Genomic DNA, 18,589 nt, shown 5'->3' with positions numbered 1-18,589 from the left:
TCTTTTATGAGTATGTTAATGGGACTCTACAAGGGTGATTTCCGTCGAGTCTAATGGGTTAAAGGTCTTGATGTGATCTGACTTAAGGAGACGAAGGAAAAAGCTTTTGCAATGTGCTTGATACAGGTTCTTTTCTTGTTTGGCCGAAAGTTTTTCATGGTCTTCAATCCTAAGTGCACTGGTACGAACTTGACTCTTTCTCTCTCTTCTTGCATACTTTAAGTTTGAGTATAATTGTTTGGTTGAGGAGCACTGACCATGGTTGACTATTTGTGCTTTTTTCTTCAGATCATGAGATCATGTTATTGGCAGCCGACCACTACTCAGGAGTCGTTTACCGACAAGTGTTCAACCAAGGAAGACTCGTTAATGAAAAGGCAAGCCCTCCCTGACAGTATAAAATATCATATTGTGCAGATACGGCCAAACTTTATTGGAGGAGGTTTTACATATCCAACATTTCAAATTTTTTTGAAATTACATGTTTGCTCCTATAAGTTCTGTTTTTGCATGCATATTCCTTAAAAATTAAAAACTATACACACACACACACACACACATATATATATATATATATATATATATATATATATATATATATATATATATATATCCCTTCAAATATTTAAATCTCTCTTTTCTGTCATTTTATTAACATTTGTCTATAAAATTTGAATGAATTATTTATCAATTATGATTATCGTAAAATTTTAAAATAAAAAATAAAAAAATCCTTTATTACTCTTACCAATTAATTTGGCCCATTACATTCCTTAATGTTTCAGAAGAGGTATTAATATCAATTTTGAATTCCGGTTTTTTCAACTTTCTATTGTAAATATTAACTTCGAAGGGATATAGATATTATTGTTTTTCTGAAAAATAAAATTCATATATTAAGAAAGAAGCTTATATAATAACTCAAACTTTTCATTAGGTGGTTAGGTTGACCTCTAAATACTTCACAAAGTTTGTTAACGAATGATTACAACTGTTAGCTTCTCTAAAGATAGAATCCTTTCACAAGCAGTGTTTTTCCGATTTTAACAATAGGCATCTGTCTCTATCTCAACCCTCAGAAGAAGTTTTTGACTCAATTAAAAGAAACACAATTTCTACCCGTTGGGGTCTCTGCCTAACGGAGAACGTGTCGCGATTAGGCCATAAGCCTTGCACTTCTTTGGACTCACCTCCGTGTAAGAAAGACCTGACGCCGACCCGTTACAATATGGTCTTCGGATCCTCTCCAACCATCATTCTACCTACTGCTCTATTCTAACAATAGAAAGCCAGCCACGTTTTCAGCATTATGATTGCTCTCTATCCATTAAGAAATCCCAGTTGGACAGGATCCGCTGCCTCAAAAGTAACAAATCGAAACACAAATAAGAATCAAGTCAAATCGAACGCTCCTCTTCCCAAAGCGCGAGAACTGTTAACATTTGCCCTTCCATATTCCGAGGGCTCCTCTCGCGGCTTACTCCTCCCTCTTCCTTCGTCCGCCGGCGTGCGATCCACCCGATCCCTCGCCGTTGTTCTTTCGCGATCGTCGCCTTATGGACTTCCCTTCCTATTCGACCAGTAAAGAGCAAGCGAGGATCTACAATGAGTGGTTTTCTTTCGCCGATTCAGGTTCGCTTCCGCATCCCTCTTGTCTCGGCTATGCTCACGAGGTTTTTGAGGTTTTTTTCCTGATTGTATTAGATGGAGATGGCCGGATCACGGGGAACGATGCCATCAAGTTCTTCTCCTTGTCGAATCTATCTCGCCCCGATCTCAAACAGGTGAAACTGTTCTAAATTCGTTGGTACCACTGTTGTTGATATACTTTTATCGAGTGTAATGCTTTGTATAACCATTCTTGCTATTCTTTCCGTTTCCTCGCTATTATATCCCACTTTTGTTTCTACTTTGCAATACGCTAATGACTAGATCGTCCTCTTTTCTTTTGATGTTCCCATTTATCTCTGTTGTAGTTATTGTCTGTGTCATGACATGCTGCCGTGGATTTCGAATGTAGGAGTATCACCTATTAGGATGGATTATATTTTGATTCTGGACCTTTTTCTTTCCTTTCGTAATTGATGATGTCGTTATGGAGAAAATGAAGTCCTGATAATAAACGTAAAAATATCTTGGGATATATAGAGAAAAGAGATATAATTGAACTGTTGCACATGATTTTTCTCTTAAAAGATTTTGATAGAGTTTCTACAGATGTAACACCATGGATTTTAACCTAATAGGAAGCTTTAGTAAACACATTGGTGCAATTATAAATATGCATGATAGGGTACCTATTGGTTAGAGTATCAAAGATCATCTCTAAGTTTTTATCCATTGACACCCAACAGATAAGCTTACCAGGCATACTGAAGATGATGTTTATGGTACGTGCATCATTAATAGCTTTATATTGATTGATATGGCTGTGTGGGGCTAAAATCTAAGTTTTAGCTATGAAAATTGAATTTAGAAACTAAGGTATTTAGGCAATGCAGGAGTAGAAGTGCATATATGTAATTACCAAAGGTGTTGTTGCAATAGATGGGAGAGAAGGTACAAAAGGTGGAATCAGTTGGCTGAATGAATTAATATCATAGAAAGAACATGGAAAAATGTTTGAATGGATGCTATGTGATGTTAAGGTTCTGGATAATTCACAATGATCCTGCAAATTTACACGTGAAAGTTTCTATTTTGACATATTTTACCCCTAACTACAGGGACATCCATTCGTCCTGCATGAAGTGGTTGAGAGGCTGGACGGTTAATAGTGAAAACGAGCTACTAATCAAAGGTGGTGTTGCAATAGAAGGAAGAGAAGGTACAAAAAGTAGAATCAGCTGGTGGAATGAATTAATATCATAGAAAGAGCATGGAGAAATGGTTGAATGGATGCTATGTGATGAATAAGGTTCTGGATAATCCACAATTATCCTGCAAAGTTACACCTTAAAGGTTTTTTTTCCTTTTTTGAAAGGAGATACATTTTACCCCTAACGACTCTGAACTGAAGGAACATCCATTCGTCCTGCATGAAATGGTTGAGAGGCTGGACCGGGAATAGTGAAAACAAGCTAGTATAATGTAAAAACATGGTAGCAACCTTCTAATTGTAAAGAATCACGGGGATTGATCATTCTAAAAAGTTCAGTATGGGGCTCTCAAAAAGAGTGGAATATGTTGCTGACTCATTTGGTAGTCAAACAATTTAACTTACAGATGGAGTCTTATTGTGTGTGTGCAAAAGACTGATAATATATTAAAAGTGATAGATGAGCTTGAGTTTGGGCAAACATTTGCTATGTTGATAACCTTGCCTGTGGCTATTAATCAGAATAGGTTTCTTAATCAGTGCCAGTAATTGCATGCTGAATCCTCTACTCTTGAACATGTTGTGAAAATGACTCAAAACATGAAAAACTTTGTTTTGTTTTAAATGGAAACGTACATAATTTGTTGTAGCTTTAACTCCTTATATATTAGTTAGGTGCTAGGAAATATTTGCAGCTGGATACCTTTTCCTCTTTTGCTGAAACAATTTTCATTTTTTCAATAATTTTTCTTTCTCTTAGAAAAATCATATTGGGAAAGAAGTACCTTTATATGCCTCCAAAACTAAAGATGCTAAGAATTAACAGTTGTGCTTTCTTTGGTGTTAATATAAGTAGTCCTGTGGGCTGTGGTTTGGCATGCATTCTTACTACTTATTTTAGTAGGAAGAAAACTAACACAAAAGATTGACCATTTTAGACAAAATTAGGATTATGATATCATGATAAACTTAACCTAAGTTTTCCGTCACAAGGGGCTATACGCAAGATCTCGAAAATGGGGATAAAAAGTTGATGGTGGCCAAACTTACATATTCTGGAAAACTTTATTATTGAATTCGGAAGAATTATATAACTAATTAGCCCAGATCGGTAATTGATTTGTTTTCAATCTGCTAAGCTTTATTTCAATGTTGTTTGCCCTTAAAACACGAGTTGAATATAATTTTGTATTGCTTTTGCTGCTACAGAAGTCACTGCTACTAAATTCCAAATACTAATATTTGAGAACATGTTTATTCATTGGCACTTACCAAATAATTTTTAATTTAAAATCCAGGATGACTAACTTTCTTTTTTGATCATCTGGGTTGATGATTGGGTTAAACTATCGGGCATTTTCGGTGTGCGCTTGTCTTCAGATTTAGCTAGATATCTGCTGCATTATTGATGATTGTTAGTGAAGCAAACATCTAGGCTTTTGTTTTCTGAACACACAATTATATATTTGTTAATTGATTCTCCTTACCAAATTTTGCATGAAGATATGGGCGATTGCAGACTCTAAACGACAAGGCTTTCTTGGGTTTGGAGAGTTTGTTACAGCAATGCAGGTCTACATGCTACATTCTCTTTTCCCTTTCATTTTGTTAAATATTATTATTGGAAATAATGTAGAATTGTACTATTTAATCATTGTTTAAGTTTTGATTTGTGCAGCTTGTGGCTCTAGCACAAGCAGGGAATGAGATTACCCAAGATACACTTGCTAATGCAGGTAAACTATGAATTAAAATCTTATTATTTACAGAGTTTGAAATAAGATGCATCAACATATCTATATTGTCACACCTGCAGACTTGGAGAAATTGAATCCACCAGTGATGGAAGGTTTAGATACTCTGCTCTCTGTAAGTCTGATGAAAATTTCCAGATTAATAAAATCAAGTAAACTTTCTACCTATTCTAACTTGCTCTCAATTGTTTGCTAGAGAAATAAGGCGTCAACAAAGAAAATTGATCCTGAGATAGATGGTATATGACTTGATTTATGTTGCATACAAATTATAGCTGCTTGCCTACTTGAACAAGATCTTATTATTTATGTCTTCTGCAGTGAACTCTAAGCCACAAAATCCTCCATCAACCGTTCAGTGGTTTAGTTCAAAATCAGCGAAGAAGGTACTCCTTGCCGCTATTTCTTTTTGTTGATGTCATTCTATGCCCTTTTTCTAGCCGAAAAATCTTCACCAATAAGTAGTATTGTTGGCCAAAATTAAATATTACTGAACAAAACTACTGGAATTTTAACAAAATATGCTACTCAAAATTCAACATACCATATTTGCAATTTTATTCTATGAAATATATTATGCTACTAGAAAACTAATATTTACTCAGATATGTCACTCTGTTAGGTTTTGTCTATATTATTTAACAAACAATGGCTATTAATTGAATATACACTACATTTAATACCCTTTAACTTTTATTTTCCTCTGACTTGTATGAAAATATAGTTAAAACATCAATTTTACAAATGTAAAATACTTGGTCTGAGTATGTTATCATTTCCAAGCTGACCTAATTTAGATTATCTGGTAACACTACATCCATTTGAGTCGAATACTGCAAATGTAGACCCTTTTAATTTTTAATTGTACATAATAACAAATATCAACTTTTTGGTATGACCATATCTTGATTTTCTAATGGCATTTATGTGTTTTCAAATATTGTAATGGAAAAATATCGTATTTTGGAATATTTGATGGCACAAACGAAAAAGTAAAAACCCTTTTGTTTTTGTTGGTTTTTATGTGATTTAGCTTTGTATTTGAACATTTGGTATTTCTTAGTAGGTGTAATTTTAAGTTGCTGATGTTTCTCTCATTGTGCTATTATCTTATAATCAAGTCATTACTTCAAATGGAAATTTTGTTACTTTTGGTGTTTTTCTTATTGATCATAATGTTATTTTTTGGTCAGTTATTGAATAATAAAGTTTCTACATATTGTATATGTTCGCTTTTCTATGATCTCTAGTGAATGTTGCATATGATTATAGATTAATAAACCGGGTTGACTAATAGGTATCGCTTTGTTATAGACTCTTGAATTCTCCTATCATGAGGCACCCTTATGATGGCCATTCGTAAAGGGTCAGTCTTAGACCAACCTTGTGCAAGTTCCAAAGGACCTATAAAAGAGAAAATTTATCATTTTGAAAGCAAGGATAATCAAGTCTTGATGTCTTGAACAAAAGCGTATCACTCAAACAATTCAACAAACACTCGAAAGGCAAAAGAAAATAGGACTTTAAACACTAAAATGATGTCACTTAACCAAACAATCATCGAATTGCTTAGCAAGCCCACACATGATTTACGTACAAACTCTAGGGTTCAAGGGTGCTTAGTTTTCATTCAAACCAATCATTGACACTACCTAAAGCCCCATACGACCCACTCGGGGTTCAAGGGTGTTGAGATGTTCAAGGGCGTTGAGATTAGGGTTTTTAATTTCGAATGATACCACCCGATTAGGGTTTTTAATTTCGAATGATACTACCCGTATCGGGTGGTACGTACCGGTCCGCCAGCAGACCGGTATGCGAACCGCTCGCTACCAGGCAGTACCGTTGATTGGGGCTGTTTTCACCCCGTTACCACTCGAAATCGGTCGGTGACGATCGATTTCGGTCGTCGTCGTCCGCTACTAAGCGGTATTAGCTGAGGGAGAAGGAAGAAGAGGGAGAAGAAAGGGAGAACCTGGAGATTCGGCGCCGCTCTCCGTCGACGATCCCGATCCGTCGTCGCCCTCCCTCGTCGGATGTCGTAGATGATATGATGTTGCCTCCTTCACGTTTGAGGTGACGAGGCCTTGGTGTTGTCAGCGACTTCTCCTAATCTGTACGGGGAGAAGAAGCCTCGGCGTGGGGAGAAGAAACCTTGGCGACGTCACTGAGTATTCGCGTGGAGACCTCGATGTCGTCGGTGACTTCTCCTAATCCGCACAGGGAGAAGAAGCCTTGGTGTGGGGAGAAGAAACCTCGGTGACGTCATCGAGGCTTCGCGGGGAGAAGAAACTTCCCGCAAAGAAACCTCGGTGATGTCACCGAGGCTTCGCGGGGAGAAGAAACTTCATGCAAAGAAACCTCGATGACGTCATCGAGGCTTCGAGGTTTTCTTCTCCCCACGTTGGGAGAAGAAATGACGCGACGTCGCCCTTTTTTTATTTTTTAACTTTATATATATATATACACACATATATATGTATGTATATATATATACATACATATATATATATATATGTATATATATATGTATATATATATACATATATATCGAGCGGTACACCAGAGCGTACCGCTCGGTATACTCGTATCATACCATACCAAGTTGAACTCGATATTTCGGTGCAATATGAAATTACGAACTTTGATTGAGATAATTGATATTTCATGTCGCACTGTCACGGGCTTAACTAATTTTGCCTAAGTCGTGTGGCACATTTACGTGTTTGTCTGCAAAGGATTAACTTCCTTGAAACCTCTTATAGTCTCTTAAGTACCTACAAAAAAGAAAACAGGTTAGAGGAAGCGTTTAACTTGGGATCTCACAAGCAGATATTTCAACAAACACTTGATAGACAATGCAAATTATAAATATAGACTTCGTAAGTTTTGAATGGTCGCGTGACAAAGGGTCTAAGTTGGTTCGCCGTGGCCAAAAGTCCCCATATGATATTGCTGCGGAACCCCAAAGTCCCATCTAGTCATGTGCCGCTCGAGTAGCTCTAGGGTGCTGTATTGGCTGACACTCTACCACACTCCGCGGAGCTAGAAAAACCCAAAAATGGTTGTCTTGATGGCATGTTCTTGGGCAATTTTGACTTTGCGCGATGATTGCACACAACTTGCGTTTACAGGATTGAAATGGCAACAAAAGCCAACTAAAATGGGCTGCCAAGCTTATTGTAAGCCCCCTATATGCTATGTAAAATATGAACAAAACAAAAAAACACGAATATATACAAATATTATATCGAACACCATGTGTACAGATTTGTTTGTGACATTCTCCCCCATTTATTTGTTTGTGACATTCTCCCCCATTTATTTCTTCGAGACTTTGTGCGTCAGTCTCTCAAACGTCTTGTGCCGCTTGAACTAGGTGGATGCCTGTTGGAGCTTTTACGAGCATCGCCTCGCAGACTTTGAAGTTTTTGAGGTCTTTCTTCTGTAAATTTTTTCATCGATTCTTCTATAACTTGTTGTCGCCTTCAAGTAGGTTTGCATCACTGCCATTTTCGATTGACATTCTATTGGCAAATGAAGCGGACAATGTACTGTCGGTAGAATCAATCATCATTGGTAAGGATTTGACAACTGTTATTTTTCACTAAGTCTTTTCGAAGGGTTTTTGAACATATACAGATCTCTTTTGTTTGATAAATAGGAGAACTGGGGTACTCGATTTTTTCCGTTCTCTTAATAGTTGAGAAGACAAATGTTACTTGAATTTACCTGCCTCCTTAAAGGTTGGATTTCATGCATCAAGCTGGTTACTAGCCTTTGCCTTATCTTTGCTCACATTTCTAAAGCACCTAAAGTGTTTGCACTCTTTGCATTGAGTTAGCTACTGCAATTCTTTTTCTTATTGCCATCAAACTTTTAGGATGTAACAAGTTTTGCTTGAAAAGAGTAAAATTTTACCCCAATTGGAGCAAGCCTCTGATAGTTTTGGTCGCCTCTAGGATTGTACCGTCATCTTCATCATTACCACCGTCCACTCTAAGTAGAAAAGGTATAGCACCGCGTACTGCCTACTCTGTTCTTTGGTTGAACACTCCTACATTGACTCTAAGTCCCCTACTTTCAGTTATCTTGATGAAAAGCCTATCGACATCAGCCTTATGAAGTTCCTTGGCCTTGTCTTGGTATTTGGAGTTTGCATCTGCATTCTCCATCTCCTCATCCCCCTCCATGAGAGTAAGGGTTTGATGACTCCATTACCTTGCTAATGGCCTTACTATCCGTCGCCTCGTATCTGCTTCCTTTTTCACGATTGGTATATCAACCTCTACGGTACTGTGGCACTCCTTCGAGGCCACCTCCATCCTAATCGACGTGTGGTTTTGGGTAGCTAAGTTCCTATAGACTTGTCGTCGCTTCCTCACCCCTTTCGACTATCTATTTCAACACCTTCGTATTCTTCGAGCAGTTCCTCTTGGTTGATGAAACGATATACTTCAACTCCTATTCATGGCCTTCGCCATCATGTTATAGGGTTTGCGTCGATTTTGTTCTCATTTGCATCTTTGGTAGCAACGTTCGCTCGCTCGACCTTGTCCTTCAACTTGTCGAACATCCTTAAGCGAATATGAGCTCTGGAGCAGTCCGACTTTTCAGTTGCTTCGATCATACCTCTGTATGATCAAGTCCCCTCATGGGACTCATTGATACTTGCACTCGAAATCTCCTTCGATGGTACACAACCCTTCATATGTTAATGACCAAGGCTTTTATCCGATCCAAAATTCGGTACACGCATGAAAGACTTGCCTCTGTGGTATCATGATATTCACTCATTGAATCCATTACCCTTCTTTGCTGTCCTGTCACCGAAATGGAGCTCCTAGTAGCTCATGATCATACCTCTGTATGATCAAGTGCCTCACGGGCCTTCTCTCGTGTGTCGCATTGCCTTGAACTGTTCTACCTTGATCCGTTGCACCATTTTGTCTCATGGTGACATCTCTATCGCATTATAATCTTTGTGGATGAACTCGGATTGTGATCTCTCCATGTGTAGCCTCTACCATCACATCACAAGGCCTCTGACACCTCTGATTGTGTTCTTTATTTTGGCAATCAACCTTTGTCCACCTGCCCTTGGGTCACACAAACGAAGCGCAACTCTAGGATAGTCGTTGCCCAACAGCTCTCGAAGTACATCGACTTTGCTGAAATTGGTGTGCTATTATCTAGATCCTGGGCTGCCCCCATCATAATCTCCGCTATGCACAGCTTCCTTTGCGGTAACTTGAATGACAACATTACGATATATTCTTCAAGAGTACTCGCCTATGTGTTCTCTTTCCTCGTGCCAAGGTCTTTTAACCTTAATTTTGCCATCACAAGTTGAGTCGCTTTAGTCCCTTCGTTAATTGCTTCGTCAAGATAAAATGCATGTGCCTTGAAGCTCCCTTCGACTAATAGTATGCAAGATGAGTTCGCTCCATCGGAATGAGGAACCTATAGAATGACATGATCTCGCTCTTGCCTCTGTAAGAGTTCTTGTCCTTGATCTTTGTCCAGGAAAAGCTTCGTGCCTTCACTCCATGTCTCGTCTTCTATGTCAACTTCCTTCATGTGACTTGGGCTTTTCACCAAGTTCTACCCGAGTTGCTCTGCTCCTCGATTTGCATTGAGTTGATGGTGGCCCTTGCGCCCCCCATTTCACTGGTCAGCCCATCGTTAAGTCCATTCTCTGCATTGGCTTTGAGTGTGCTTTCGTTTGGTATTGTCTTGGGTTGCTCTCGTACTTGATCTCATAATGCGTCCACCAACGCATTATCTCGTTTGAGATTATGCGACGACTTCTCGTTGCTTGCTCGGTCCATTAAGTTTTATGGAGCTATTGTCTTGAGAGACCCTCCCTCAACATGTGCAGTCCGTTGCACATGATTCTCCTTTTAAAGAATTGAAATTTATCCCTCTTGGATATTTATCCTGTTGGACAACTTTCCTCTTCGCATCCTTCCCTTTGGAAGTTTCGGAGATCACCATCTTCTTGGACTACTCCGCCTTGTTGAATAAACTGCGCACTGTTCTACCACCGTGAATACGCTTGTTAGATTGCGACTCATCGCCAATATAGCTCCCGTTGTGCCCCTAAGGACATAACAATATGCTTAACCTACTGCACAGTTCAACCTCCTACTTACGTGTCCTTCCTATGTCGAAGATAAAATTTTCATGCTCTATGGTGTCAAGTTTTGATCGCCTTGGGATGGCCACGGATAGTCCATCGTCTGCATACAAGCTCTTGCATAAGTACCGAGTTCTTCGAGTTAGCAATTACCTTCACCTCTGTGAGTTTTGCACAACTCTTTTAGTCGCTAAACAGTAAACAACACATCTCTCTTTGCATAGTCTCATCCATTGTCAAGTGCTCTCGCTTGCCTTGAGCACTGTCAAGTTTGGTTGTCAATGTCGAGTTGTAGCTTGAACTCAACTATCTCAACCTTTGTGCGCTATACGTTCTTCCTAACTTGTTTGTCTTCATGGTGCCTCTTGCGCGAAGGATTGGCCATTCCGTAGAATGCTAATCTCGGATGCCTGCTCCTTTGAGCGACTTCTTTCCCTGTGTCTCTACGCTCGTTTCCCTCAAATGATCACGCTCATTGTCTGCTATCAACGTAGCCCCGCTAGGTCCTCCACGTTTATATGCCAAGTGTTTGTCAATGTGCTTGTTTCGCTTTGATACCATATGTTATGGACTTAGTTGGTTTTTCCTAAGTCATGCGATACCCTTATGTGTTCGTCCGCAATATGTTAGCCTCCATGAAGTTTTTTATGGTCCCTTAAGGACTTGTAAAAGAGAAAATAGGTTAGAGAAAGTGTTTAACTCGGGATCCCACAAGTAAACATTTTAGCAAACACTTGATAGGCAATACAAATTATAAACATAGACTTTGGAAGCTCCCAACGATCACGTGACAAAGGGTCCAAGATGGTCCACTGTGGCAAAAGTCCTCATAAGTGCCCACATGATATTGCTACAGAATAAGGTAGCGAACTAGTCCTAGATAATATACCCCAAAGGCTCATCCAGCCATGTGCCACCCGAGTAGCTCTAGGGTTTTGTATTGACTAACACTTCACACTACTTTACGGAGTTAGAAAATCCCAAAAATGGCCCACTTGATGGTTTGTTCTTCGGCAATTTTGCCTTTGTGCGATGGTTGCACACAACCTGTGTTATATGACTAAAACGGCCATAAAATCCAACTAAAATGGGGCTGCCAAGCTTACTGTAAGCCCTCTGCCTGCTATGCAAAGTATGAATATAACTGAAAGACATAGACATACACAAACATTACATCGAATTCCCCATGTACAGATTTGTCCGTGACAGCACAGCTGCCTCAAAGAAATCAGCCCACAGGCTGCGTAGCTTTGCGGACTGGCTTGGCTTAAAACTAGGGGAAAACATACAAAAGCCAAGTAAATTACGAAGTCAAGCAGCTGGACAAGAAATCAAAAGCGGAAAATAACGAACGATATACCATTACCATGGCTATTGCCATTGCCATTTCCAATTGCTTCTTAAAGCAAAAGCAATTCATCCTCTTTTCTTTCTTTTTTTTATTCATTACCATTACCTTCTACTTTTAGATGAAGGTGGAACTTGTTGACAAGGTCGTTACTTCTTTTAGTTATTCGACTGCCACAATTCTTGAAGCTTTTTTTTTATTCTTCTCCAATTCTTCTGTCTTTTCTTTTGATCAGTTTGTCCAGCAAAACCACTGGGGTGATAAAACATCCACATCAGGGTCAGGAACTGCATATCACATCCCAGATCAAATTGGGTTTACCCATGTTTGATAACAATGAACAGTATTAATATAGTAATTTGACTGGGAACTCTAAAATGCAAGGAAATATTTGTTATCAGTATTTGGGGCCCATTTGCTAGCTTCTGAAAATGTGTATTTAGGGTGCATTCTGGGTTATTTGAACTTGTGATATGGTAGGTGTTCAAAGGAACCATTTGGTCATCAGAAAAAGTCTCACTGAAGTTACTGCTTGCATTTCCTTGTTTATCTTTTTTTCATACTGGTTTTGGTACTTTTGTTTTAGATTAACCACTTTAGCAGTTTATATCATATCATTTTTAGTAGCGTACTAATGTTTCATCTCAAAGGTACTTCTTTGAGATATTTTACAAAGAACCTTTATACATTGTTTTAGTTCTGCATTATGCTAGCATTTTCTTCTTTTCTATAGTTTTGGTTATTCTTTTGATGTCAGATACCTCTGAGCCAAGTTACTTCAATCATAGATGGTTTGAAGAGATTATACGTTGAAAAGCTGAAGCCCTTGGAAGTTACTTACCGGTTCAACGATTTTGTTTCACCCCTTCTGGTGTGTCTGGCTGTATTGAGTTATTCTTTGTTTGCAATTGCATTTAAAGTTGTTGCATTTTGTGTATAAGACTGTTAATTAAGAATGTAATGTCAACACATTTTTTGCACCACCTAGATATCCTCATTAAAATTTGATGTCATTGTCCATCCTGGTTGTTTTTGCAGACAAACAGTGATTTTGATGCTAAGCCCATGGTTATGCTCTTGGGTCAATATTCTACTGGAAAAACGACATTCATAAAACATTTACTCAAAACTAGCTACCCAGGTTTTTATCGGTGTTTCCTAATATTTCTATTGTTTGTCAAAGAAGCAAGAATTCTGTAATATGCTATTGTCTTTGACGTTTATGCAGGTGCTCATATTGGACCAGAGCCTACAACTGACCGATTTGTTGTTGTTATGGTATGCGAAAACCTGGAGATGCTTTTTGTCTACTTTTTTATATGTATTTGTTTGTTTTTTTGTTTGGTTCTTTTTTGTGCAAGCTAGTCATATTAACAATTGATCACTGCTATGTAAGTTGTTGACTATTTGACTTGAGACCTTTTTTATCACTTGTATTTTTAGTCATAAAATTATTCAAGCATAGTATTGTCAACCTAAGCTACAATGTAACTCACCAATGCCAAATTTTTAAATGATGAGAGATGATCAACCGTGCAAGTATAAAAATGACTTTGATAAACACATCACACACATGGGTTGTCAGAAGAGTGAAGTGTCTAGTGGCTTTGAAGGATAGCTGATGCAATGGCTTTTGATAAACATTCTAGGGCACTAGGGATTAGTTCATAACTCCATATCTAGCTTTGTTCATATTATCTTGAGTAAACTAATTAACTCCTTTAGATACAAGCCTTGATTCTAAACTGATTGTTATTTGATTGTGTGTTATGCAAGATATCCTTGGGATCTTTGCTATGGCTCGGCATCAAATGTTGGAAGTCTGCAAGAGTGAGAAGATATTATCTAAAGAAGTTTGTTCTTATGTTTCAACAAGTTTGTTCTAGTGATGAATCCAGAGGACCCATTATTGACATTCACAACAAGGTCTCATGAATATGCCCGACAGAAGCGACTTGTAGGCTGTATGCCTACAGAAGAGACCTAAGAATGCCACTGAATTGTTGAAACTTGAAACTGCCGCTTTAGATTATCGCAGAAGGTCTGTCTGAACTTCTGACACACCCAACATCTCTCTCTTCTTCCCTTCTTTCCTCCCTCCCTCCCCCTTTCCATCCCTATAGCAAGTGGCACAAATGATGAGTGGCTGCAAACCATGAGTAACCTTTGATTGTGTACTAGGATATAATTAGGGCTTTTCTCTCTCGACTTCTTTCCCTGTTCTTGTGCTATTTTAATAGTTGCTTTTCTTACTCCTTTACCTCTCTTCTCAAGGATGAGTCCGATTCATTTGATTTTGGCCTATATCAGTAGGTTCAACTGATCAAGGCTTAGTCTGGCTGATTTTTTGGTAATATAGACGAATCGGGCAAAAATTGTTTTGTCCTTGATTGATGCCCCTATTCAGATAAGCTAGATGATGTCAAGATTGAGCAATCTGATGAACCATTCATTATATGATTATAGTTTCTGTTATCTTTAATATCACTTTTTGTTGAATAATTTTGATGTAGTTTATTTTTGATTCACTATTTACTTATGATTACTGTTTTGGTAAGAGATTCTGTCAAATAAGTGCCCTTTATGTCAATCTCACAATATTCTCATGGTAGTAGTTCATGTGGCTTGGAGTTGTGGTTAATTGCCAGGAGTAGTAACTTACTAAACAAGGACTGAAGAATCATATGCTACATCTATGCCAGCCATGTACTGAGATGATTTCTTACTCATGCTGTGTTCCACATTTTTTAGATAAAACATGTCTAAGACCTTGTCATCGTGCAATGCTGTTAAATGTTTCATTCTGTTTGATGTTGAACGGTCATATGGTAGCATGGACTGACTTTCACCAGCTTGCATGCATGGAACTGTGCACTTTGATGCATTGCCATTTTTCATTTGTGGCTTACATGAATTTTGCAGAAATTTTGGTAATATTAGTAGGATAAAAGTTATCTGATGTAGTTTAAGTGCCTTTTCTAGAGATGTAGCTTGTGTAGCTAACAAATGGTACCAATATTACCACTAGAGTATGTTCTCACTAGTTTCACTTCTTCAGTCGGGACCTGATGAAAGGACTATTCCTGGGAATACCATAGCTGTTCAAGCGGATATGGCTTTCAGTGGTCTTACAATGTTTGGAACTGCATTTTTGTCAAAATTTGAGTGCTCACAAATGCCAAATCCGGTATGGTCTAATCTTAGCTTCTTTGGAAGGCGTGTATATTATATTTAGAAGCTAACTACTCTGTATTTGTGCAGCTTCTGGAACATATCACATTTGTTGACTCTCCTGGGGTTCTTTCTGGAGAAAAACAACGTACTCAACGCAGTTATGACTTTACCGGTGTGACATCATGGTTTGCAGCAAAATGCGACCTTATACTTCTTCTATTTGATCCCCATAAGCTTGACATCAGTGATGAGTTCAAGCGTGTTATTGGATCTCTGCGTGGTCATGATGACAAAATACGTGTGGTTCTAAATAAGTCAGACCAAGTTGACACGCAGCAGGTGAAACACTTAAAAAATTAAATTCTTTGGATTGCCATGAGATCATCACTTATATTATCTTATGCAGTCGCTTAGGTTGCTTTTGCCAATTTTTAAACCGCAGCATATTTTTAACCTGGTTGAGTTGCCTTTTCTTTGCAGCTAATGAGAGTTTATGGTGCATTGATGTGGTCACTTGGGAAGGTTCTGAATACTCCTGAAGTAATGCGTGTCTATATTGGGTGTGTTCGCAATACTTATGGTTGTACTTTGAATAGTTTGATTTCTTGCATAAGTTTAATTTTTTTCCTAGCTTATCGTATAAAACATTTTTTATCCTTAAGAAATTACATGTTCCTAGGAGCATGAGCTGGAGTTTTGACTTATTCTTACTATACAATAATCACTAGGATTAGAACTCTTATGGGTTAATGAGTTCATTTTGTAATTTTCTTGTTTAAGACTATTCTAATTATAATTTACAGTTCATTCAATGACAAGCCAATTAATGAAGCAGCTGTTGGTCCACTTGGAAAGGAACTGTTTGAAAGAGAACAAGATGACCTCCTTTCTGATCTGAAAGATATTCCTAAGAAGGCGTGTGATCGCAGGGTAATCTTGTGACAACTCCTTTCCTTTTTCTGTTTTTATGTGGATCCTATAATCTGTTCAGTCTAATCTTCATTTGGTTTCAGATCAACGAATTTGTTAAGAGGGCTCGAGCGGCAAAGATTCATTCTTACATTATTAGCCACCTGAGAAACGAGATGCCAGCCATGCTAGGCAAGGCAAAGGCTCAACAACGGCTCATTGATAACCTGGAGGATGAGTTTGCAAAGGTAATGTTTCTTTTTCTGTTTAAAGTGCATAAAAATGTTTTAATGTTTAATGAGGACCATATGTAAATATCGCTCCATTTACACGTGATGTAGTTGTTGGCGATGCTTGTGCAAGCAGATACACATACATGTTTGAGAAATGAGAGGATCATTTCTTGTTTAAACTAGTCAGTTTCTATAGCATGACAGTAAGCATCTCAAAGTGATGCATACACCGGTGTGTTTGAGAAATGAAAGGATCATTTCTGTTTTAACCAGTCTCTCTTTCTATAATGTAGAAAGCATGATATCAAGCATCTCAAAGTGATGCAATGTTCAAGCAACCATGGTATGCAAGCAGTGAAGTTGCCACACAATGGATGTACAATCTTAAAATATGTAATTAAATAATAAATAGGTAAATGTATGTTGCTGTCAAGTCAAGAACTTGTGGAAACAGTGGAATAGCTAAAAATGCATGTTATTAGACTTCTATTATCATTGGCCATAGCCTTAGGTACATGCTGCTGGATATTCTGCATATGAATTAGTAGCATGCAGTAGGCACATGCCACATAAACTATGTTTAAAAAATCAAACACTTGTTCATTTTTTATGCTGTTGAATGAATATTATAATGATCTAACCTCCTGAATTTCAATATTTTCAGTTCACCCTTGGGTTGTTGAAAGTTTGAGAATATTACCTATACATTTTGCATGTGTATGTTTAGATGTGTGTGGATATATGTTTTGTCAACATGTGTACATAGGCTATAGTGAGAGATGGAAAAATGACTGAAAAATGTCCATTTGATAATATCAAATTCAGTATAGGAAATTGTCAAATGAAGAGTCAGTATGGTTCATAGCCCTTCTTTTCATTAAATAAATCTCGCCAACCTTGATTTTTTGAGGCTGTGACAGAACATGTAAGGGGTCCTTTCCTTTGTACCTGTGCACATCCAGCACATTTCTTTTCTTGAGTATTAAATTTTTGACTTAATCTTTATTGCTTCATGTCAACGCACTGTGGGTCAACTGGGAATCTTGCTTGATGAACTTACCATACTTGATCTTTAATTTGATAATTCTTTCAAATATTGGATTGTTGACCTGTTGCTTCTAATCATGGATCTAATGGGTGGATATAAACAAATTAATTCTTGTTTTTCACACCTTATTTCTTCTGTTTATTTCATTGACCTTGAAACTGGAGTTTCTCTCTTTCTGCCAATTTATTAGCACATTTTATACACATTTATGCACTGCATGCTTGTCAGGTAAACTTCTGTATCTTTAATATGAAGTGCAATTTAATCATTTTCACAGATATATGCCAGCAATTGTTTGCTTCCTTTGCTCTTATTATGGATGTGATAGAGCGCAGAATATATTGATCATTTAATTTTCTATTGCCTATTCAGTTAGTTCTTCAGAAATCTCCCCCTCTCTAAGTAATAGTTTCTATATTTTTTTGGTTTTTCTTTTCCGTTTGAAGCTTCTCAACATTTAATTGCAGACTATAGCTACACCATCTGTTCTTTTTGAATTATGGCCATTTCATAATGCCTAAAGACTCACATGTATTTTTAAAGCAGGTTCAACGGGAATACCATTTACCAGCTGGAGATTTCCCCAATGTCGAGCACTTCAGAGAAATCCTAGGTGGTTACAGCATCGACAAGTTCGAGAAACTGAAGCCAAAAATGATACAGGCTGTTGACGATATGCTGGCATATGACATCCCGGAACTACTAAGAAACTTCAGAAACCCATATGAACGGTAAGTTGTCATCCCCCAGATGCAGTACAACAGCCACCAAAGAGGGCAATGAGTTCGTCCGATCATAATATCACTGCAGCAAAAAAACATGCACTGCTCTGGTTGTTCCATGCTTGTACCAGTTTGTCCGAGATGTGTAAGTTTGTGATCTACAATCTGGCCATTGTTGGCTATTGTGATGAGAACATATTTCGCTGATTAACTGATGTAATATCTAAATCGTGATCATCTTTCCATTGCAATAATTATGTTGTGCACCCAAAAAGGAACCCTTAGAATCTTTTAGCCTTCTTTGTGGTGGTGTTCACACAAGGGCTCTTTGTTGAATCCCACATGCAGGAGTTTAAGATGATCTCGTAGTATCAATGTTGAAGCCTATGTTGTGGGATGCAGAAATCCTTAATCAACCTCTGAATTCGGAATCTAGGCATGTAA

The 18,589-nt window shown here is 37.9% G+C and overlaps 1 protein-coding gene across 1 annotated transcript; it reads left to right on the top strand.

Moving 5' to 3' along the window:
* The first annotated feature begins 1,410 nt into the window (after positions 1-1,410).
* On the top strand, positions 1,411-18,444 carry LOC135607938 (EH domain-containing protein 1-like). Its single transcript, XM_065100197.1, has 16 exons — positions 1,411-1,632; positions 1,705-1,784; positions 4,322-4,390; positions 4,497-4,554; positions 4,635-4,687; positions 4,769-4,811; positions 4,894-4,958; positions 12,817-12,930; positions 13,098-13,200; positions 13,288-13,337; positions 15,118-15,246; positions 15,321-15,572; positions 15,714-15,793; positions 16,037-16,163; positions 16,247-16,390; positions 17,970-18,444. Exons 1-16 carry the CDS (start codon positions 1,557-1,559, stop codon positions 18,156-18,158), a joined length of 1,632 nt encoding a protein of 543 aa, XP_064956269.1. The 5' UTR covers positions 1,411-1,556; the 3' UTR covers positions 18,159-18,444.
* Positions 18,445-18,589: the final 145 nt, after the last annotated feature.

The sequence above is a fragment of the Musa acuminata genome, chromosome BXJ2-3 (assembly GCF_036884655.1).
Source record: "Musa acuminata AAA Group cultivar baxijiao chromosome BXJ2-3, Cavendish_Baxijiao_AAA, whole genome shotgun sequence".
Taxonomy (NCBI): domain Eukaryota; kingdom Viridiplantae; phylum Streptophyta; class Magnoliopsida; order Zingiberales; family Musaceae; genus Musa; species Musa acuminata.
Note: the sequence above shows the minus strand (reverse complement) of the source record. Positions and strands in the feature narration are given on the sequence as shown.